Consider the following 23,988-nt stretch of genomic DNA (forward strand, 5'->3'; position numbering starts at 1 on the left):
TCTGATAGTAACCCACAGAACACACCAGTGTAACTATTTCTGTGATAGTAACCCACAGAACACCCCTCTATAACTGGAACGATGACAATATCCTAGAGAACACCTCTCTGTAACTGGATCTGTGACAGTAAACCACAGAACATCACTCTGCAACTGAATCAGTGACAATATCCTACAGAACATCCCTCTGTAACTGGATCTTTGACAATATCCTGCAGAACTCCCCTCCTTAACTGGATCTGTGACAATATCCAACAGAACATCCTGCTGTAACTTGATTGATGACAATATCCTACAGAACATCCCTCTGTAACTGGATCTGTGACAATATCCTACGGAACAACCCTCAGTAACTGGATCGATGACAATATCCTACAGAATATCCCTCTGTAACTGGATGTGTGACAATAGCCCACAAAACATCCCTCTGAAACTGGATCGATGACAATATCCAATGGAAAATCCCTCTAAAACTGGCTTTGCGACACTATCCTACAGACCATCCCTCTGTAAATGGATTTGACACAATAGCCCACAAAACATCCCACTGTAACTGGATCGATGACAATATCTTACAGATTACCACTCTGTATCTTGATCTGTGACAATACCCAACGGAACACCCTTCTGTCACTTGATCTGTGACAATATGCTACAGAACATCCCTCTGAAACTGGATCGCTGACAATATCCTACAGAACAACCCTCTGTAACTGGATCTGAGACAACATACTACAGAACTCCCCTCTATAACTGGATCGATGACAATATCCTATGGAAAATCCCTCTATAACTGGATTTGCGACAATATCCTACAGAACATCCCTCTGTAAATGGATCTGTGACAATAGCCCACAAAACATCCCTCTGTAACTGGATCGATGACAATATTCTACAGATCACCCCTCTGTAGCTTGATCTGTGACAGTACCCAACGGAACACCCCTCTGTAACTTGATCTGTGACAATATCCTACAGGACATCCTTCTGTAACTGGATCGCTGACAATAATCTACAGAAGACCACTCTGGAAGTGGATCGATGACAATATCCTACAGAACAACCCTCTGTAACTGGATCTGTGACAATAACCCCAGAACATGCCTCTGTAACAACTAGATCTGTAACAATATCCTACAGAACATTACTCTGTAACTGGATCTGTGACAATAAGCCACAGTACATCCCTGAGTAATTGGATCTGTGACAATATCCTGCAGAACATCTCTCTGTAACTGAATCTCTGATAGTAACCCACAGAACACCCCTCTGTAACTGGAGCGATGACAATATTCTAGAGAACACCTCTCAGTAACTGGATCTGTGACAGTAAACCACAGAACATCACACTGCAACTGGATCTGTGACAATAACACACAGAACACCCCTCTGTAACTCGATCGATGACAATATCCTACAGAATATCCCTCTGTAACTAGATGTGTGACAATAACCCACCAAACATCCCTCTGAAACTGGATCGATGACAATATCCTACGGAAAATCCCTCTATAACTGGATTTGCGACAATGTCCTACAGACCCTCCCTCTGTAAATGCATCTGTGACAATAGCCCACAAAACATCCCACAGTAACTGGATCGATAACAATATCCTACAGATTACCACTCTGTATCTTGATCTGTGACAATACCCAACGGAACACTCCTCTGTCACTTGATCTGTGACAATATCCTAGAGAACATCCCTCTGTAACTGGATCGCTGACAATATCCTACAGAACACACCTCTTTAACTGGATCGATGACAATATGCTACAGAACATCCCTCTATAACTGGATCGCTGACAATATCCTACGGAACATCCCTCTGTAACTGAATCTCTGATAGTAACCAACAGAACACCCCTCTGTAACTAAATCTGTGATAGTAACCAACAGAACACCCCTCTGTAACTGGATCGATGACAATATCCTACAGAACACCCCTCTGTAACTGGATCTGTGACAATAACCCCAGAACATGCCTCTGTAACAACTAGATCTGTAACAATATCCTACAGAACATTACTCTGTAACTGGACCTGTGACAATAACCCACAAATCATCCCACTGTAACTGAATCAGTGACAATATCCTACAGAATATTCCTCTGTAACCGGATCTGTGACAATAACCCACAGAACATCTCTCTGAAACTGGATCGCTGACAATATCCTACAGAACACCCCTCTGTAACTGGATCTGTGACAAAATCCTACAGAACAACACTCTGTAACTGGATTGATGACAATATTCCCCAGAACATCCCTCTGTAAACAGATCTGTGACAATATCCTGCAGAACATCCCTCTGTAACGTGATCTCTGATAGTAACCCACAGAACACCCCTCTGTAACAGGATCGATGACAATATCCTACAGAACATCCCTCTGTAACTGGATGTGTGACAATAGCCCAACAAACATCCCTCTGAAACTGGATCGATGACAATATCCTACAGAAATCCCTCTATAACTGGATTTGCGACAATGTCCTACAGGCCATCCCTCTGTAAATGCATCTGTGACAATAGCCCACAAAACATCCCACAGTAACTGGATCGATGACAATATCCTACAGAACATCCCTCTGTCACTTGATCTGTGACAATATCCTACATAACATCCCTCTGTAAGTGGATCGCTGACAATATCCTACAGAACACACCTCTGTAACTGGATCAATGACAATACGCTACAGAACATCCCTCTGATACTGGATCGCTGACAATATCCTACGGAACATCCCTCTGTAACTGAATCTCTGATAGTAACCAACAGAACACCCCTTTGTAACTAATTCTGTGATAGTTAACCCACAGAACACCCCTCTGTTACTGGATCGATGACAATATCCTAAAGAAAACCCCTCTGTAAATGGATCTGAGACAATATACTACAGAAGTCCCCTCTCTAACTGGATCGATGACAATATCCTACGGAAAATCCCTCTATAACTGGATTTGCCACAATATCCTACAGAACATCCCTCTGTAAATGGATCTGTGACAATAGCCCAGAAAACATCCCTCTGTAACTGGATCGATGACAATATCCTACAGATCACCCCTCTGTAACTTGATCTGTGACAATACCCAACAGAACACCCCTCTGTAACTGGATCTGTGACAATAACCCACAGAACATGCCTTTGTAACTGGATCTGTAACAATATCCTACAGAACATTACTCTGTAACTGGACCTGTGACAATAACCCACAAAACATCCCTCTGTAACTGAATCAGTGACAATATCCTACAGAATATTCCTCTGTAACCGGATCTGTGACAATAACCCACAGAACATCCCTCTGTAACTGGATCTGTGACAGTAACCCACAAAACATCCCTCTGTAATTGGATCTTTGACAATATCCTACAGAACACCCCTCTGTAACTGGATCTGTGACAATATCCTACAGAACAACACTCTAACTGGATTGATGACAATATTCCACAGAACATCCCTCTATAACTGGATCTGTGACAATATCCTGCAGAACATCCCTCTGTAACTGGATCTGTGACAATATCCTACAGAATATTCCTCTGTAACCGGATCTGTTACAATAACCAACAGAACATCCCTCTGTAACTGGATCTGTGACAATAACCCACAGAACATCCCTCTGTAACTGGATCTGTGACAGTAACCCACAAAATATCCCTCTATAATTGGATCTGTCACAATAACCTGCAGAACATTCCTCTGAAACTGGATCGCTGACAATATTCTACAGAACACCCCTTTGTAAGTTGATCTGTGACAATATCCTATAGAACATCCCTCTGTAACTGGATCTGTGACAATATCCAACAGAACATCCCTCTGTAACTGGATATGTGACAATATCCTGCAGAACAACCCTCTGTAACTGGATCGATGACAATATCTTACAGAACACCCCTCTGTAACTGGATCTGTGAGAATATCCTACAGAACACCCCTCTGTAACTGGATCTGTGACAATATCTGACAGAACATTCCTCTTTAACTGGATCGATGACAATATCCTACAATACACCCCTCGGTAACTTGATCTGTGACAATATCATATAGAACACCGCTCTGTAACTGGATCTGTGACAATATTGTACAGAACATCCCTCTGTAACTGGATCGATGAAAATCTCCTACAGAACATCCATCTGTAAATTGATCTGTGACAATATCCTACAGAATATTCTTCTGTAACTGGATATGTGACAATATTCTACTGATCATCCCTCTGCAACTGGATCGATGCCAATATCTTGCAGACCACCCCTCTGTAACTGGATCGTTGACAATATCGTACAGAACATTCGTCTGTAACTGGTGCATTGATAATATCCTACAGAACATCCCTCTGCGACTGGTTCTGTGACAATCTCCTGCAGAACGTCCCTCTGTAACAGGATCTGTGACAATATCCTATGGAACATCCCTCTGTAACTGGATCAATGACAGTATCCAACAGAACACCCCTCTGTTACTGGATTGATGACAATATCGTACAGAACATCCCTCTGTAACTGGATCTGTGACAATATCCTACAGAACATCACTCTGTAACTGGATCGATGACAATATCCTACAGAACTCCCTTCCGTAACTGGATCTGTGACAATATCCTACAGAACACCCCTTCATAACTGGATCTGTGACAATATCCTACAGAACACCCCTCTGTAACTGGATCTGTGACAATATCCAACAGAACATCCTGCTGTAACTTGATTGATGACAATATCCTACAGAACATCCCTCTGTAACTGGATCTGTGACAATATCCTACAGAACACCCCTCTGTAACTGGATCTGTGACAATATCCGACAGAACATCCCTCTGTAACTAGATCGATGACAATATCCTACAGAATATCCCTCTGTAACTGGATCTGTGACAATATCCTACAGAAAACCCATCTGTAACTGGGTCCTTGTCTTCCTTATTAGGAGACCACAGATAATACGAATTTCTAGTTTAATAATATTTTTATTATAATAGGTTGCCTGAAGTTGTTTACTATACACCAAACATCATATATCATTGGAACATAAATTCCCAGCCCCTGTATTCAATGCCCTGACTGGTAGAGGCCACTGTGCCAAATGCCTTCTTAACCTCCCTCCCTATGATGGCATCGCTTTCAGCAAACTATGCACTCACGTTCTGAGGTCCCTCTGTTCTGACTAAAGGATTCAATGATCTCAGACAATAACACACCCTTTGGATAAAGAAGTATCTCCTTACATCTCTCCCTGGTTCTAAATTACAGTTTTGAAATAATAATCCATCATTACTGTTTCTCAAACAGAGGAAGTAGTATTGTCTACTTAATGTTATTGGATCCTTTCTTAGACTGAAACCTTCTATTAAATCTCTTTTGTTTTGCTGCTGCAGTGAACAGAATCCTCGACTCTCCTCGTATCCAGCAACAACCCTGCTGAAACTAAGCTGCTGTCTGAATGGATTTCATGCCCATGCCATAATGGGCTTCCTGAAAAATGTTAATTGTGGCTTAATATTTGTATGAGATTACTCTTAACACTTCTCAACATCTTTGTAATCCCTTCCTGTCCTGGAGCCTTTCAGGTATCTGTCTTCCTCTGTGAACCTAGGGTTTTGCTCATCCTTAAGTTAACTTCTGCACCTATGGCAACCATCTATATCGATCTATAAGAAACCAGAATATCTGTCTTGCTTGCTGTATATTACTGAGCTGCCTGTGCCACTGATATACAATCAATCTCAATCTTGAGTTTTTCTTGAGAACTTGACAAGTGCTCTCCCTACAAATGCCCGTATCATGCATACTAATTCTGAACAAGGAATTTTTCAACAAGGAATAACACTGAACAAAGAATTATTACATATGTCCTATACGTAAATGTGTAAGTATAATTTCTTCCCTCCTTTTATACCCCAGTTCGGGGGTCGGCAACCCGCGGCTCCGGAGCCACATGTGGCTCTTTTATGTCTGTGCTGCGGCTCCCTGTTGCTTTGGGAAATAATTGGTTGTGGCGACCCTTTTCCTGGCACATCCGAACCGACTCACAATAAGATAGCCTACGGGGGTTTGCGAGCACAGAGCTTTGGAGCCTCTGCGCCATGGGGGGGGGGGGCAGGTTGAGGGAGGCTTAAAAGTGAGGCTGAAGATTTCGAATAAAGTTTTTTTCCTTCGACTGCAGTTACCGATTCCGTGTCGTAATTTTAGCGCTGCGTGTAGCACACCGCTACATGGTCAGTATTTAATTAATATGTATTTTATGTTAGTTTGTTAGTTTTTGAAATGTAAATCTAAATTTGAAGATTATGGTGATCTTGTACAATCTAAATAAGACGTTGTGGCGACCCATTTCCTGACACATCCGAACCGGCTCACAATTAGCCAGCGTTCAGGCTAAGGGAGATAGCCTACGGGGGTTTGTGAGTACGTGTCTTTTGCAGCATCCGCGCCCATGGGGGGCGGGTTGAGGGAGGCTTAAAAGCAAGGCTGTTTAGTTCGAATAAAGCTATCTTTGACTGCAGTTTACTGACTGCGTGTAGCAACCGCTACAAGGTGTTTTTATCGCTGGCTGTCCAGAGGGGAGGTGCTGAAACGCTTTGTCGCGCGTCTGGAAGAAGTGAAAACTTTCCTGGGCAGCAAAGGGCTCAACTTTCCTGAGCTGGAACAGCCAGAGTGGCTGGAAAAGCTACACTTCATGGTAGACATGACAGCGCACCTGAACATGCTGAACACAGCTCTTCAACGGGGTAAGGACGTACAGCCCTGCACATGTTGGAGGATGTTTTGCATTCGAGCGCAAGTTGACGTTGCTTGCCAGAGATTTACAGAAAGGCACATTGTCTCACTTCCCCAATTTGAGAGAGTTCAAACAATGTCACGACATGATAAATTTGGAGTATTTACATTCTGCAATCATCGCAATGCAAACATCGTTTGGGAAACGCTTCTGTGAGTTCAGAGAGGAATAAAACACATTATCCTTCCCGGTCACTCCCCTAAACATCGATCCATCCCTACTGAATACGACTGCATTGTCAGGTGTGAGTCAACCTGAAGAAGTATGATAAATATTTTAATTGCGTATTATTTTACGTATATTCATATGTTTTCATTGTTCAGTGAAATAGTCCTTTTATTTTTCAGGTTGACAGCTGGCTGACGTTATTTTTGGTTTGCTGCTGGCGGCAAATTTAAGTTTGGCGTTTTTCATAAGTACAAGAAGGACTCAAATAGACGTTGAGTATTTTATTTAAAAGTAACCTTCAACCCAACGTCTTTTTTTCGGAGTTCAAAACGTTTTTGTTGCATGCAGAAATGTAATTTCGTTTTCTCTGCAGGAGTTCATCAATTTCATAAATGCAACACATTATAGTTTATTTATACATAGCATAAAGGCAAAACAAAACGTTGTATGTAGTGTTATTTCATTTTAAATGTCAAACGGGTTTTGCGGCTCCCAGTGTTTTCTTTTCTGTGGGAAACGGGTCCAAGTGGCTCTTTCAGTGGTAAAGGTTGCTGACCCCTGCCCCAGTTGGTTCCCACCATCCTCTGAATTTCATATGAATGCTGTCCTTTCTTTTCCTCGTTTCCATCTCCCCCCCCCCCCCCATGCAAAGCCAGCACTACATTGACATCCTTAATTTTCACTGATTGCTTGGCTACAATGCCTTCCACCTTACTTCCTTCAACTCCAGCATGGACAGGTGCCCATAAGAAACGGATACACAGGCCTAGACCCTGCAGCTTCAACATATGATGTTCAACCTCAAGAAGAATGCCTGCCCTACAGTCTGAAATAACTGTTTCAATAAATGTCAACACCAAAAATGAATCAGAGCACAGAATCAGGGCATAATTCTTCGACGCATTCCAAGGCTAAAATGGTAGCAACCATCTCTGATGTGATGACTGATACTTTATCTGATAATCTTTTCTTCATAGTCACCTGAAACTTTGGAACAGAAATAGAAACACCTGAACGACCTGTCATTGGATCTTTTGAACCATCTGTGTAGATATGTAAGAATCCATAATATCTGCCTTGCATATATTGGCTGAACTTCCTGTGCCACTGATAAACAATCACTCCTCATCCTGATCTTTTCCTGAAGGCCCAAATCAACCACAGGCAAAGGGAAAAACCAGGGAGAAGCAACATAAAGGGGTACACTGGGACCATAACAACCCAAGATTCTGTGGCGATTTATTTCCCATCCACCCAAAACTGAAGACACTCTACTAACGTTGCCAATATTGGATGACCAACTTTATGTCCTCATACATTAACACAGTAAACCATTACTAACTCTGACCTGTGTAGATGTAAAGGTACTTCTCCCATTTCTATCAGCAAGGCTGAAAGTGGGGATGATTTACTAGCACTGCAACATAATCTCAATGCTTCAGCTTGAACTTTATCTAGGGGTTTTAGGACTGCAGGCAAGGCTGACCCATAAGCAACATATCCATAATCAAAGCAGATCTGATTAAAGCAATATACACTCCTATATTACACCCCAGTACTACCTAAGCAGAAGAGCACATTAAGGGCTTTGTTATTGCACCTCTAGAATTTTATTTAAATGTGTCTCTCAGGTTAGCCTTGTGTCCTAAATCTTTTCTACCATTACCCGTTCTTATTTATATACTCAGTAGGCACTTTATTAGGCACACCTACAAACCTGTTCATTAATGCAAATATCTTATCAGCCAATCGTGTAGCTGCAACAATGCATAAAAGCATGCAGACACAGTCAAGAGGTTCAGTTGTTATTCAGACCAAACATCAGAATGGGAAAGAAATGTGATCTAAGTGACTTTGACTGTGGAGTGATTGTTGGTGCCAGATGGGGTGGTTTGAGTATCTCAGGAACTGCTGATCTCCAGGGGATTTTCACGAACAACGTTCTCTGGAGTTTACAGAGAATGGTGCGGAAAACAAACAACATCCAGTGAGCGGCTGTTCTGTAGGCAAAACATTTTGTTAATAATAGAGGTCAGAGAATGGTCAAAATGGTTCAAGCTGAGAGGAAGGTGACAGTAATTCAAATAACCACGTGTTACAACAGTGGTGTGCAGAAGTGCATCTCTGAACACACAAACATTGAAGTGGATGGGCTACAGCAGCAGAAGACCACGAACATACACACAGTGGCCACTTTAAAAGGTACAGGGGGCAGTTAATAAAATGGTCAGAGTGTACAGTAGATTTTGCAGCTGCCAAGCTTCTCACCTCAAATTAACTGTTTTTCCTACTTCAGATCTGGTTCCACCAGGACAAAAATCAAACTCATCATTAATTATGAAAGGTCTTCAACTGAAAACATGAATTACTTTTGTGTCTACAGTTGCACCCCAATGTTTTCTATTTTATTGTTTTATTTGTTTTCTCTCCAGCTTTCCAAGTAAATTATGTTCTAGAAAAGTATTCCTGGAGTCACCAACGCTGCTGACCATCGCTGCAAAAATCAAACAGTGATGTCCACGTTACGGACCATCTCTGCAGCACAGGAAGTAGGCAAACTGCAGGGTTGCCTAAAAGAGGCAAAGACTGCTGTAGCTATTCAGCAGGCCAAGCACCTGTGGAGAGAGAACTTTTCAGCTCAATGACCATTCATGAGACCTTTCATCTCTCTCCACAGAAGCTGCCTGACCTGATGAGTGTTGCCAGAGGTTTTCTGTTTATTCACTCTGGGTAGTTGTTAGCCTGCATATTAAAACAACTAAACAATTAGATTGCTGAGCCTCTGGCAATGATCTTTGCATCATCAGTGAGGATGGGAGAGGTTCCAGAGGATTGGAGGGCTGCAGATGTTGTTCCATTATTCAAGAAAGGGAGTAGAGACAGCCTAGGAAGTTATAGACCAGTGAGCCTTACTTCAGTGGTTGGTAAGTTGATGGAGAAGATCCTGAGAGGCAGGATTTATGAACATTTGGAGAGGTATAATATGATTAGGAATAGTCAGCATGGCTTTGTCAAAGGCAGATTGTGCCTTTTGAACCACAGGTGAGAGCCGAGTGTCTGGAGGGGACCGAAGGTGAGTGAGTTACCTCGGATTGGACACAACAGTAATAATTAATCAACTTACCAAATAATGTGTACAGAGTTAGAAGGGCAGTATATTCATTGATTTGTAGATAGTAGCAGGCCCTTTGGCCCAACTGCTCCATGCCAACCAAGATTTCCAACTAAACTAGTTCTATTTGCCCACATTTGGACCTTTACTGTCCATGCACCTGTTCAAGTACCTTTTAAATGGTTTCAATGTGCCTGCAGTTTCCAGAACAAGATATAGGACTTCTGTGCACACATAGCATGAGAAAATATTAGCTGGGGTAGGCCACATCGAGGCTGCAGTTCAATATAATCAATAGTGGCCTTAATTGTCCTTCCCATTACCCTTTACCCTCAATTTCTCAAAAACTTTTTAAAATATTTATCTATCTCCACCTTTGCTGTGCATGCCAGCCCAGCTCCATTGCTGACAATATTTTGGTGACCTTAAGCACATGTCCAATCATAACCATCCTTCAATCCTTTTGAGCAAAAAGTGGTCAGCTGCCAACATAGTTGACTGATCCCCTTCCCCGTCCCCTTCAGCACTGTCTCATCTCCACTGCTAACTTCCATTGATGGTGTCCTTTCCTCTCCTGTGACCTACCTGATTTATATGCAGTGCTGGGAGATCAGCAAGAACGTCCCCCTTCCCCTGGGCCGTTTCTGCTGGGAAACCTTGCACAGCATGGATGAGTTTCCTGGCTCAACGTAACTGAGTCCTCCATCACTTTAACACAGCTCTGTGTACAGGGAAAATTTCAAGTGTCAAGAGCATGGGTTGGAAGGACTTTCCCGGAGGCCAATGAGCTGATGGAGCTGTAGATAAAGGCCAGAAAACCTGGTGGGAGGGAATTTCTTTTGGTCGGGTGGGCAGTTCAAAGGTCAAAGGACAGACTCCAGAAGGTTTTATGTCTGTTAAAAACTGCGCAGCCACATGACAAAGAGACCCTTCCCACCCTATTCATTATATCTGGGTGCATGTGACAATAATAATATACCAAAGCCTTCTGTCAATGAATCTAAGCTTCATTGCGATTGGTCAATTATTCATTCCTTATGCAAGGAATCAACAATGTAATCAAAAGATCAGTGTTTACAAACCGACTGAAATAGATTTGCCTGCTGGTGTGCGAAAGGAGTAACAATAGACTTGGACGGGGTGCTGCATGTTGTACTTTGTACTCCTGGTGGTGAAGGTGGGTAGAAGCTCGTTGAGCTCGCTACCGCCCCCTGCCGTGCAGGTGAGCAGGAGTGGCGGCCGGAACAGCAACCGCAAGTTTCGGAGAGACTTCTCCCGCTGTCGCTAATCGGGATTGACAGCTGCTGCTCAACCCTGCCCGGGCCTCGGGATGTCCTGCTGTGGCCAGTACGAGGTGAGTGTGACCCGATTTGTTGGCAGGGCTCCTCCTCATCGAGCTCCGCTTCTTTGTTCCGCAGTTTGCTTCATGTCTCAGTGTCTGAAGCCGGCACAAACCGGGAGCGAAATGATAGCTGAATCGTGTTCTTAAACTCAAGTTCATTGCGATGGGCGAGTCCCTGCCGCTGGAACTGATTACAGGATACACTATTGAACTGCAGCAGGGTCGGGGTCTCGGGATTTCGCTTGGTCTTTGTTTTAGTGAGCTCGGGGCCGCCCTGGAAGAGAGGCGAGCGAGTGAAAAGCCGATCATACGGTCAAGTGCGTGCTTTAATGAGGGGCTCTGGGCCACGGCGAGTTAATCACGGCCACTGTGGGTGTTCCATCATACGTCGTTTCTACTTCTGCAGAAAATGTTTGTTTATCCGTCTAATGTTTATTTAATACAATCTGTGCTCAGTTAACAGAGAGGTCAGTAACTAAGGGGCCAAAGATATGAGATATAGCTCTTTCGCTCGGCGGCAGGTTCGGCTCGGAACGGAACCTCTGAAAGCTTGGCGGGGGCTGAAACGGCTGGCTTTTTAAGGATGTTATTTACCAAGGCAAACAAGAACTCGAACCATCAACTCTCAGCAAATAGCAGCGCCTTTCACGGGAATCTATCACAAAAGCGCGCCAAGGGACGGTGTGGGCACTGCTCAAAACGTCGATAGTTTCGGTGGATCGAACAATGAAAGGGATATCGCCTTACTGGGGTCGTGGGCTGGCAATAGTGCATTACTATTATTATTATTATTATTATTATTATTAGTTGTCTCTAATACAGTGAAAAGCTTGACTTGCATACTCTTTATACAGATCAAATCATTACGCGGATAGGACTAAAGCAGAGTAAAGTGTAGAAAGGACAGAGGAAGTGCAGGTAAAGGGTATGCAAGATCATAATGAGAGATTGTTGAGATCAAGAGGAGAGATGGTGAGATCAAGTCCATTTTAATGTACCAAGGAGCCATTTAATAATCTAAAACAATCTATAGAAGCTGTCCTTAAACCTAAAGCAACACACATAGAACTCCAGCGGTTCAGGCAGTATCTGTGAAAAGAGTTGACCTTTCTGGCTGAGCTCCTTCATTAGGACCAACACCCTTCTGACTCAGTCCTGTGGAAGGTTCTAGGTCAGAAACATCAACTCTTTACTCCTTTCCATGGATGCCCAACCTACTGAGGCCCTCCAGCACTTTGTGTGTGTTGCTTTGGATTTCCAGCATCTGCAGGCTTTCTCATCTGTTCTTGAACCCGAACCTGGTACCTTTAGGCTTTTGCATCTTCTGCCCTTCGGGAGTGGGGAGAAGAGAGAATGCCTAGGGTGGCTGTGGGGTCTTTGATTATGCTGGCTGCTTCACTGGGGCAATGAGAAGTATAGACAAAGTGGTTGGAGGAGAGTCTTGGCTCCATGATGTGTTCATCTGTGGCCACAATTCTGCAGTTTCTTGGGATCATGTGTAGAACAGTTGCTCTACCAAGCCATGATGCATCTGGATAGGATGTTTTCCATTGTGCATCGATAAAATTGCTAATGGTCAATGGAGAGGTGCCAAATTTCTTCCATGTTTTCCCCCCTCTCTAAAGTTTACATTGTGCAATATGCTGACAAAGAATAGAAAGGGTTTTTGCAATATTTCTTAGTATTTTTTAAATCATGAATAAGGTCTGATTCTGAAATAATGGAAGTTTTGGTGGGTTGTACTGTAGGAAAGAAGGCTGGGGAGTTGGAGACCTGAGCACAGAGATCTGGAGCACTCGGGTATGGTGCAGAGATTTCTGCACTACTGGAGTTATGGCCGTTCAAATAAGATGTTCAGTTGAAAGTCTGCAAGATTGATGTTAAAGATTGGAATGCACAACTCTTCAGAAGGACTGGGAAATTCACCATAGTGTCCAGCAGGTGTTTTCAGCACTACTGCTCCTATGTGTGCTGTCCAATCCACCCCATCAATGCCAGCAGGTTGTGAATGTTTTGTCTTGACGTGTGCATTTGCTTGGACACCTTCCCTGTTCTTGGTCTCCTTTGTCACCTTTTTCCTTTAGTATCTTCTTTTAGTTTCGTAGGCTTTCCATGTGACCCACTTCTGATGCACTTGATCCTGCCCCCACAAAGCAGTTTGGCACATAGTTTCCTTTTCTGCCTCCTCAGGCTTTTTAACATTCGGAGTGGTTTACCTTCCTTTTGTCTTTTGCCAAGCATTCGTCCTCACCATTCCTTGGATGCATTGGGTGACCAAGATGTCTCCTGTGCCTTGCCATGCCCTCTGGAAGACTGCAGAGCTGGATCTCATCCGCCCAGTCCACCGGAGCTGACTTTGCGTGCTAGGACAGGCATGCTCTATCTCAGAGGGGTATGAGGCCCACCGGCTACCCTCACCTGTCCTCCCCTTGTTCTCACCATCCTGTCTCACAACAGTTTTATTTCCAAGGCTCTTGTCTTTACAAACATATCCCATATCCAACTCCACCTCTGCCTTGGAATTCTTGGGTGTGTTCTGATGCTTCAAGTCCTCGCCTATTGTTCCAACAGATCTGTGCTTGCATCCCTCTGAACATATGTCCCTGCCTACAGGAGGTCTATTCATCACTGTGAATAACTTACTTTGTGATTGTGCTTGCATCATGCATAATCATCTTATTTCGTAGGCGAAGCTCTCTGGGTCTACACACTCCATGGCGAAGCCCGGCCATCATGATTTTACCAGTGGATAAAACAAATGCAATGGTCCTGATGTCCTCGAAGGAATACCACAGGAAAGGCCAACAGGTTCTAGATGATTCCGCCTACAGAGTTCTACAGCGGGATCCAATGGATTCAATTGTAAGGATGACTTCCGCTTTACAGAAGAAATCTGGATTGCCAGCAGACATATGCAAGACACTTCTGCCTCTGGCACCTGTACAATCGAGACTTTATGGGCTCCCTATGATGCACAAGGAGGCTCCCCCTGAGGCCTATCATTAATGGAAAAGATTCTCCAATTGACTACCTCACTAAGCATTTAATGTCCATCCTGTCTCCCTTTGTTGGGGGCTTTGAGCAACAAATCACAAATTCGACAGACTTTGTTAAAACGATAACCAACATTCAGCTGAACCTGGAGGACATAATGGTCAGTTTTGATGTGGTGTCCCTGTCTACGAGAGTTCCCATTAATGACAGCTTGGTGCTCCTGCATTCAAGGTTTGATAAGGGTTTGAACACACCCTTACATTGACGTACTTCCTCTATAAAGGGAACTACTATGAACAAATGGACAGAGTGGCTGTGGGATCGTCCTTGTCACTGTTGATTGCTAATTTCTACATGGAGGACTTTGAGCAGAGGGCTCTGAGTTCATAGCCCTTATGTCCCAAACACTTTTTCAGATACATCGATGACACCTTCGTAGCGTATGCTCAGGGACTCCAACAGTTCCACAACCATCTGAGCGGCATACATCCAAACATTGAATTGACGATTGAGATGGAGAAGAATGGTTGTCTCCGCATTCTAATAAAACGGAAACTGGCCAATAGCCTCGGACATGGGATTTTTTTGGAAACCCACTCACATGGACCCGTACCTCAACAAACAATAACAGTTGCCATCACACCTCCCAATGTAGAGTGGTTCTTTCTACTGTCATAGTATGAAATCTATTTAGGACCCAGATTGCTTCTTGGAGGAAATAAGACGTTTACGCCTGACATTCCTACAGAATGGCTACAAGACGAATGAGATCATTCGGGGCCTTTAAAGGGTTGAGAGAAAAACCAGGAAAGCTAACAATGAGGAGGAACCCATCACTAATGCCTGTCTTCCTTATATTCCCATGGTTTCTGGAAGGATCACCAGGATCCTGAAGAAATTCCAGATTAGTACCATCTACAAACTGTAAAGAAGCTCAAGTCACAGCTTGTGTGAGTCAAAGATGACCTGGGACTCAGCTCGGCTGGCGTTTACAGGATTCCCTGTGAATGCAGAATAGAGTATGTTAGCCAGACAGGGCACACGGTGGAAACTCATATCAAAGAGCACAGGACGTCTATCCATTTGGGTTACCTGGAGAAATCAATGGCAGCAGAACATACTATTCGCAATGGCCATAGGATTGACTTCAACGGCACAAAACTACTGTGCCACACCAATGGCTTTTGGGGTCGCCTGGTGAAGGAAGCCATTGAAATAAACCTAGAGGAAAACAATTTTAACAAAGCCGAAGGTCTTGCTCTAAGAAAGAACTGAAATTTGATTGTAAAGTGGGACAGCAGAAATCTGATTGGATGAGGACTAACCAATCGGGAGTGACAGATTATGGTGTATAAATACCTCCAGACTAGATATGTCTAGGCATCATCCCTGATGAAGATGGCAGAATTATCATTGAAATGTCAGTTCTACTTGATACTTTTACCTGGCTGGAAGTCTAAGAAGAGTTTATTCATCATATATGCTAGGAAAGCACTAGATCCTTTTTTTAAAAAATTGTTTGTTTAGTTTTCTTATCTAAAAAAATAGATATACTCTATCTGGTATAGGAGTACAGCAGTGATTCACCAGGCTGATTATTAGGATGGTATGTCTACCACACAAGGGGATACAATAGTTTAGACCTCTTTCTTTGGCGTTTGCCAAGAACTGATCTCTGAAACAATCAAAATTCTTAGATGGCTCAACAGAGTAGACAGACACCAAGAGAAAGCTTTTCTTAACTGAGGGGTTGCAAACACAAGCAGGGAACAGACAGTTTGGAACTGAGATGAAGAGAAGTGTGCTGACTCAGAAGTGATGAATCTTTGCCCTGAAGTGTGTGGAGGCACCATCACTGACTTGTTTAGAACCAAGGTCCATAGAATCAGATTCATTGTATATTATCATTGACAGATGAAATTCGTTGTTTTGTGGCAGCAGTAAAATTACTGCAAGTTACAATGAAAAGTAAATAAGTAGTGCAAAGGAGGAATAGTGAGGTAGTGTTAATGAGTTCATGGACTATTCAGAAATCTGATGGCAATTAGACAGGAGCAGTTCCTGAAACCTTGCGTGTGGGTCATCAGTCTTCAGGCTCTGTAGCTTCTCTCTGATATTCCACATATCAAAGGATCTGGGAGATACAGGGATTTGGAAGGATGTGATATCAAGACTGAAGATCAACCATCATCTCATTGAATGGCAGATCGGACTCCCGGACCAGAATGCCTTGCTCCTTTGTGTCTTACCTGTATGTTTTTAGGATGCCTGTTTTCACTTTTGTGGTGACACAAGGTGCTGGGATCTGGAAAAGCACACAATCTGCTGGAGGAACTCAGCGGGTCAAGCACCATCTATGGGGGAAAGGATGTTTTGTCAATGTTTTTGGTCAAAACCTTGCGTCAGGGCTTGTATGATCCAGCAGATAGTTTGACTCTCCACTTTGGTAGCATTGGCCATCATCAGCTTTGACTTGCCTATCATTGTTTGGGAAGTTGACACCGCTAGTACATCACTCACTAAGGTATCAGGTGCCAAAGAGTCAGGACGTGCTGTTAGCAACTTCAAAGTCAAAATGATGTGGAAGTGCAGTTGTGGGATACAATGAAGTGAGGGCAACGTGTGGCAGAGAGTGCCTGGTCTTAAAGGTAATGCATTATTTCACTTCATCTACAGTTGGAAAAGAAAGGGTATTTTTCATTTTTCTGAGCCCTGGGCAGTTTCTGCCACAATGCCCACATTTCATTCGAACAGGGCACCTCACCACAGGTAGGCATGTTTCTGAAGTCTCCAGTTTTAGCGTTAGTAATACAGAGAATCAAACTGAACATAAGCTCTTGAACATAGATAGGCAGGAGTTTCAAAAACTGCTGGAGGAACTCAGTAAGTGAAGCAGTGTCTGTGGGAGGAAAGGAATTGTCTGCTGCAGGACGGTTCCACGTTTTAGTGTGACACATCCCAGTCCTGATGCAGGATGTTGATCCAGTTCCTTTCCTTCCCAGAGACGCTGCTCAACCCACTGAACTCCTCCAGCAGATTGTTTGCTTCTTTAGATTCCAGCATCTTCAGGCCTTGTGTCAACAAACACAAACATGAACAAGAATTTTGAAAAAGGGATTGTTCTTCATTTTTATTCCATCCCAAACACAAACAAAGCCTCTTTATTATAAACACGAGGAATTCTTCAGATGCCAGAAATCCAAAGTCACACACACAAAATGCTGGAGGAACTCAGCAGCTGAGGCAGCATCTATGGGAAGGAGTCGACAGAAAACGCTCCGGGCCGAAACCCTTCTACAGGACTAAGATGAAAGGGGGATGCTGGAATAAAAAGGTGGGGGGAGGGGAAGGAGGCTAGCTGGAAGGTGAAAGTTGAAGCCAGGTGGGTGGGAAAAGTCAAGGGCAAGAGAAGAAGGAATCTGATAGGAGAGGAGAGTGGACTATAGGAAGGAACAGACACGGGGAACTAATAGGCAGGTGAGAAGAGGGAAATGGTCAGTGTGGGGAATAGAGTAAGAAGGGTAAGGGGAAATTCATTCCTCTTGTAAAGAGGAGAAATCGATATTCTTTCCACCAGGTTGGAGGCTACCCAGACAGAGTATAAGATGTTGCTCATCTACCGAAAGGGTGGACTCATCTTGGCACAGGATCCTCTTTAGTTCTCCTCCTTCAAAGAACAAATTTTCACTTCCTACATCATTGATGCTGCCCTCATTTGCATCTCCTCCATTCCTCAGATGTCCGTGTTCTCCCCATCTTCCCGCTGCCTTAACAGGGATAGAGTTCCTCTTATCCTCTCCTCCTGCCAACACATTCTCCGCAACTTCTGCCATCTTCAACAGGACTCTACCACCAAACGCATTCTTATCTCCTTCCTCCATTCTCTGCTTTCTGTGGGGATTACTCCCTCTGTGATTCCCTTGTCCATTTGTTCTTCCCCAATAATCTCCCTCCTGGCACTTATTTCTTCAAGTGGCATTCCCATTCCGACATGTTGGTTCATGGCCTCCTCTTCTACCACAATGAGGCCACTCTCAGCCTGGAGGAGTAACACTTTATATTCTGTCTAGGTAGCCTCCAACCCGACGGCATGAACATCAATTTCTCCAACTTTCAGTTATTTTTTTTCCTACCCCCCTTTCCTCTTCTTTATTTCCCCACTTCACACCTGCCTGTCAGCTTCCCCGGTGCCCCTCCACCTTCCCTTTCGTCCGTGGTCCACTCTCCTCTCCCATTAGATTCCTTCTTCTCCAGTGCTTTATCTTTTCTACCTGGCAGCTCCCAGTTTCTTACTTCATTCTCTCCTCTCCCACACATCTGGCTCTATCTATTACCTTCCAGCTTGTAGCCCTTCCCCTCCCTCCCCTTATTCTGGCATATTCCCCCTTTCTTTCCAGTACTGAAGAAGGGTCTCAGCCTGAAATATCAACTGCTTATTCCTTCCCAGAGATGCTACCTGACCTGCTGAGTTCCTCCAGCAGTTTGTGTGTGTTGCTCTTTAGCACAGCCTCGCATTTATTCCAAAATTATTAAACTAATGTTACTTGCAGCTATTGAATAGTGAGTTAAAACCATAAAATGGAATGCTTGGTGTATGGTTCAGGAATTAGTATTTTGTTGTTATTGTTTGAATTTATCCCAGATGGTAAAACATGAGTGCTTTATGCATTACAGATAAAATAAAATAATTATTGTTTAGCTTATGCGATGATCCATAACCTCTAATGGTACACACAAGATGACTCCAGTAAATTCAAGGTCACAATTTCCGGCATGTAATCAACGAGATGTGGTATGGAATGGGAATGGTTCTGAGTAACATGTATGAATCTGTTCACTACACTGCTGGAGAAATGTGATAGTGCAGGAAAGGCTGAAGGGGAGATTCAACAGGATGTTTCCTGTCAACAATACGGCACTTTAAATTGTTTAGGTTCTTGGCCTTTTATAATTATTCCACATGCTGATTAATTTGCTCACAAAGCAACATGAAGACATTATAATTGTTTAAACTGAGCCTCATAAATAAACGCAGAAAAATGTCATGTTGAACTCTCAGGATATTACAGAAAGTCAATCTAATCACTAATGACATGGGCTGTGTGGAGATGCAATCTTCACAATGTGAATCAGAGAGTTTGTGGAACTCCATAGCTTTGCTGTGTGATCTGCTTATTCATTGTGGGGGTGCCTGAAACTTCTGAAATCACAATATGTGAAGGTTGTGTTTTGTTTTCTTAAGGGGTTTGCAAAATAAGTCCCAAACTTGAAACACTTTTGGTTTCTCTCTGTTCTGGATTTATGGTTTAGTTCTACGTATAGGGAAGGGATAATTACAGATTGGTTTTGGCCTTGCACCATAGTGTCACACTGCATGGAACAGACCATTTGTCCAGCAGGTTCACGGCGTCCAGTGGGAGCTCATCCATATTAATCCATCTTCCACTACTTAGCCTGTAGGTTTCTGTGCATAAGCAACTCAAATGATCATCTGGAGCAGGCGCGCCTTAGACTACGTTTCCTTCATTCCCACTGGCAAATTAATCCAAGTCCTCATCATATTGGTGTTCTTGTTCCTTCTCGCACCTTTATATGTTTTTTTAATAAGGCCGAGTTGCTAGCTCGACCAACGCTCAACCCAACACAGATGAAAGCATGCATACAGCGGGATGGATTCGAACTCAGGACCGTTCGCCTCAAAGTCCACCACCGGCCGACTATCGCTGCTGGTGAATCCCCTCTAAATCTCTTGCCGCTTCCAGTTTTATCTACCGATAATATGATGGATAGTTTCCTGAAGTATCCCTTATCTATACCCCTCATCTTTTTACCCCAACTTGATCTCCATTCCTGGGGAAAAATGCCCTCGCTTCTTTTCCTGTCTGACCAATCTGACTAAATTTTTATTTTGAAGAGGTAATTAAGTATATTGATCACATCTTCCCTCTAGTGCAGAGACTAGAGCTGCAAATGGTACTCCCAATGATATCTGAACGATGTTTCACAAATTGGAGCATAACCTGCCTTTTCTTGTGTTCAATGCATTGACCAATGAAGACCATTGAACATCAATTTCACTAACTTCAGTAATTTCTTCCCCCTCCTCTGTCTCCTTCTCTCTTTTTCTATTCCCCATTTTTGTTCTTCATTCACTCCTTCTGTCGTATCTCAGAATATTTTCCAATAAATTCCCTACTACTGATGTTAGGCTAGCAGGCCTGTGGTTACCAGACTTTTCCCAACTCACCTTGAATCTCAATCAATTGGTACCTCACTCATGTCAAATGAAGAACTAAAAATCTCAGTCAGAGCCCCAGCAATCTCTTCCCTTACTTCCCATAGCAGCCTGAGATAAATACCAAGTTGGCTTGGGCATTTTGCTGATAACTGGAACCCTCTTGGTTAATTTATCTTGCACTATAAAGCTTTTCTAATGTCATCAACTGTAACAATGTGTTAACTATCAGATTTTTGAAGGTTGGACTAAGGACACAATACAGAGTTACTGGAAATCTGAACACTTTATCATCTTAAGCAGTCCTTCAAGATGGAAGATAGCTTGCATGCAACTTCAGCAAGACCAGCAAATTGATCAGGAAAGGGAAGTCAGGAGAACATACACCGATCCTCACTGAGGGGTTAGTGGTGGGAAGAGTGAGCAGTTTCAAATTCCTGGCCATCAATATTCTGGAGGATCTGTCCGTGCCACGGGATCTATTCTGGGCCCAACATTTTGATGCAATCAAGATGAAGGCGTGCCAGTGGCTACACTTCATTAGCAGTTTGAGGAGATTCGGCATGTCCCCAAAGACTCATGCAAATTCTACAGATGTACTGTGGACAGCATTCTGACTGGTTCCATCACCAAGTGGTTTGCTGGCGCCAATGCACAGGATCGTTGGAGGCTTCAGAGGCCTTTCTCCACTCACATTTGTGGTGATTGTTGAGACCAATGTCAAAACCAATCTCTTCCACAGATGTGGAAGGAGATGGCTGATGAGTGGGTGAGTGGATACATTGGGAGTTAATCTTCTCCTTCCACCACGTACACAGGGCTTCTGGCTGGCCCCAATGCTTGAGCCTGAGCTTATTAACATGCTGCACCCCCCCCCCCTTCTGCTTTCTGAGTGGTCATGGGTCAGAGGTATAGAGGTAGAAGCCTGAGGATCAGATACCAATGGTAGAGGTCCAAAGGAGTCACACCAGGGTCTCAGAGGTCCATGTGAGTCCAGAGTCAGGGCCCAAAGCCCAAACCCATTACACTGGACAGCAAATTTTTTTGGAAGTTTTGCTACCTCAAAAAATTTTTGTGGTTATGATAGACTACTTGAAGCTGAACACAAATATAATTTCAGACAACTTGTATCATATAGGAATTTGAGGAACAAAAAATTAGCTTGTGTTGAATATAATGCCTTTAATTGCATTAATGGTGCTGATGCTTTGCAATAGTTCAACTAAGCTAAAAATGTTTTGATTATTTTCATTTGTATTCCATGTCTGAGGCTTCTTGCTTAAGTGTCCAACAATAATCAGCCAGCATTGATGGATTCCAATTGCCCTGATACCATTTCTCCATGACCACAATGTCCTGGTGAAACCTTTCACCGTGCTCGTCACTGACAGTGCAGGGCAAGACTAAATGGGAATGCAGTAAATGAATCTTTAGTGACAAGTTGCACTTAATGGTTTTGTATCTTGAAGCCTGTTGTCAACCAGCTGCACGTAGTTTGGTGCCCTGTAGTTGCCAAGAAAAATTTCAACAACATCCTTCAATGCCTTCCATGTGATTGTTCTCTGGTTCTGCTAGAAGTTCTTTGAGTTGACTGTCATTGATGACCTGTTTGATTTCTGGATCAAGAAAAATACTTTCCTTATTCTTGGCATCAGTTATCCTGGGAAACATCTGTCACAACTATCGAATCCTTCATGGAAACTTTTGTGCCTGGTGACGGCAAATTCCACCCTTGCAGTCTTGAACCCAGTAATTCTGCTTTGCCTTTGACAAACCCAAGTCTCTGACCAGGTCGTTTAACTCAGATTGAGTTGTCCGATGAGGTTCACTTGACATAAAGGGTTCAAAGTCTGTATCAGTATCAGTGTTGTTTACCATTCCTGGCTCGTGCAACATGGCATCTTCCTCTGGCTCCTCTAGACTCCATGTCTCTGGTGGCTTCGGTACTGAAGACTATCATCATATGGCACAGGCCTCGTGGCCGAAGGGAGATCGGGGTATTCAATGGACATCAGAGAAACCAGACACACTGGTCAGACAGAAATAACAGTCTATTACATGATCTTTCTGCTCTCACCTTATCATTCGGACAGCAAACAGCATTGACTTCTGAGTACCTCTGAGCTAAACTCTAAGATCGACAGCGCATGTTGCGCGACAAACGTGAGGAGCCCAGGCTTTGCCTTGGTGGCCAATTGTACACCCTCTTACAGGCTTTCTCAATAAGAGGAGGCACGCTGCGTCTTTGACATTTCAGCGTGTATTTCCCACAAATATGACAAAGTATCATGGCTGTTGAAAAATTGGTGAGATATTTTGCTGTCACAAATACTCCTGAGATAAAATGACTTTATTATAATGAGTAGACACAATATGCAATGTGCATACAGCGTGAGAATCAACGTGATCGGAACTGATATACATGTAAATGCAATGCACAGTACAGTGTGTGTGTGTGAGATGCTTTTATAGCCTTTCTGAAACCTGGCCTGCCATGAGCATCTGGCCTGCCTAGACAAGATAAAAACTTTTCAGCTTACATTGTGGGTAACATCTTAATAGGCTTGAATTATGAATTGAAATAACATGTAGGCAATTTCAAACAAATGATGTGTGATATGGAAATTTCATGGTGATCTTCATGATCAGAAGCTCAAAATCCATAAGTATTCAGGAAGCAAAATCTTTCTTATCGGTAAGATCGGGGGTCTAATGCCAAAGGACAAACCTGTGATCAGCAAAGTCTGATGTTTGCAAGTCTCTGAGTTAGGAGCCAAGGACTGGAAGCCCAGAGGAGACCTGTCTGTACGTGGAGGGGTGAGTTTGTGGGGAACGGGGTTGGTTTTGCTGTTGTTGTTGTTCTGTTGAACTTGTGGGCATTCTATTTGACGTCAGAGTGTATGGTGAGACTTGTGGGCAGCCTTTAGTACGTCATTGAGTGTGTTGACTGTAACACAAAAGACACATTTGACTGTATGTTTCAATGTATGTGTTATAAATAAATCTGAATGTTACTCTTCTCCAAGGGGGTTCTGACCACATCTTTTCTCTGTCTGTTGGTAATCTCCTCTCATAACAATGTCAGACTGGGTGTGGGAACAAAGGAGTAGTCACACATAGTGGACAAAGAATAATTAGGGCACAGCTTCTGGGGTTGTTGAAACAGGTTGTTGAAGCAACTGACGTTGGTTCAGTTTTCCTGCCAGTGAATCTGAAGGATATTTGGTCAGGTATGTGGCTGGAGCTGAGGGTCAGGGAAATGGGCTGGGTCTGAAACCAGTGTTGGTGAAATTTGGTAAACATGGGTCAGTTGTGTATGTGGTCAGAGCAGAGATCCGGAGCGTGGG

General features: G+C 43.3%; 1 protein-coding gene across 1 annotated transcript in view; it reads left to right on the top strand.

Moving 5' to 3' along the window:
• Nucleotides 1–11,207: 11,207 nt before the first annotated feature.
• The window catches only part of LOC132401765 (choline transporter-like protein 3), a 160,696-nt gene continuing 147,915 nt past the window's right edge, over nt 11,208–23,988 (top strand). Inside the window, exon 1 of the mRNA XM_059983943.1 lies at nt 11,208–11,424. Coding sequence (XP_059839926.1) covers nt 11,401–11,424 — 24 coding nt within the window. The 5' untranslated portion in view covers nt 11,208–11,400. The remainder of the gene's footprint in view (nt 11,425–23,988) is intronic.

This window comes from Hypanus sabinus, chromosome 11, assembly GCF_030144855.1.
Source record: "Hypanus sabinus isolate sHypSab1 chromosome 11, sHypSab1.hap1, whole genome shotgun sequence".
Lineage (NCBI taxonomy): Eukaryota > Metazoa > Chordata > Chondrichthyes > Myliobatiformes > Dasyatidae > Hypanus > Hypanus sabinus.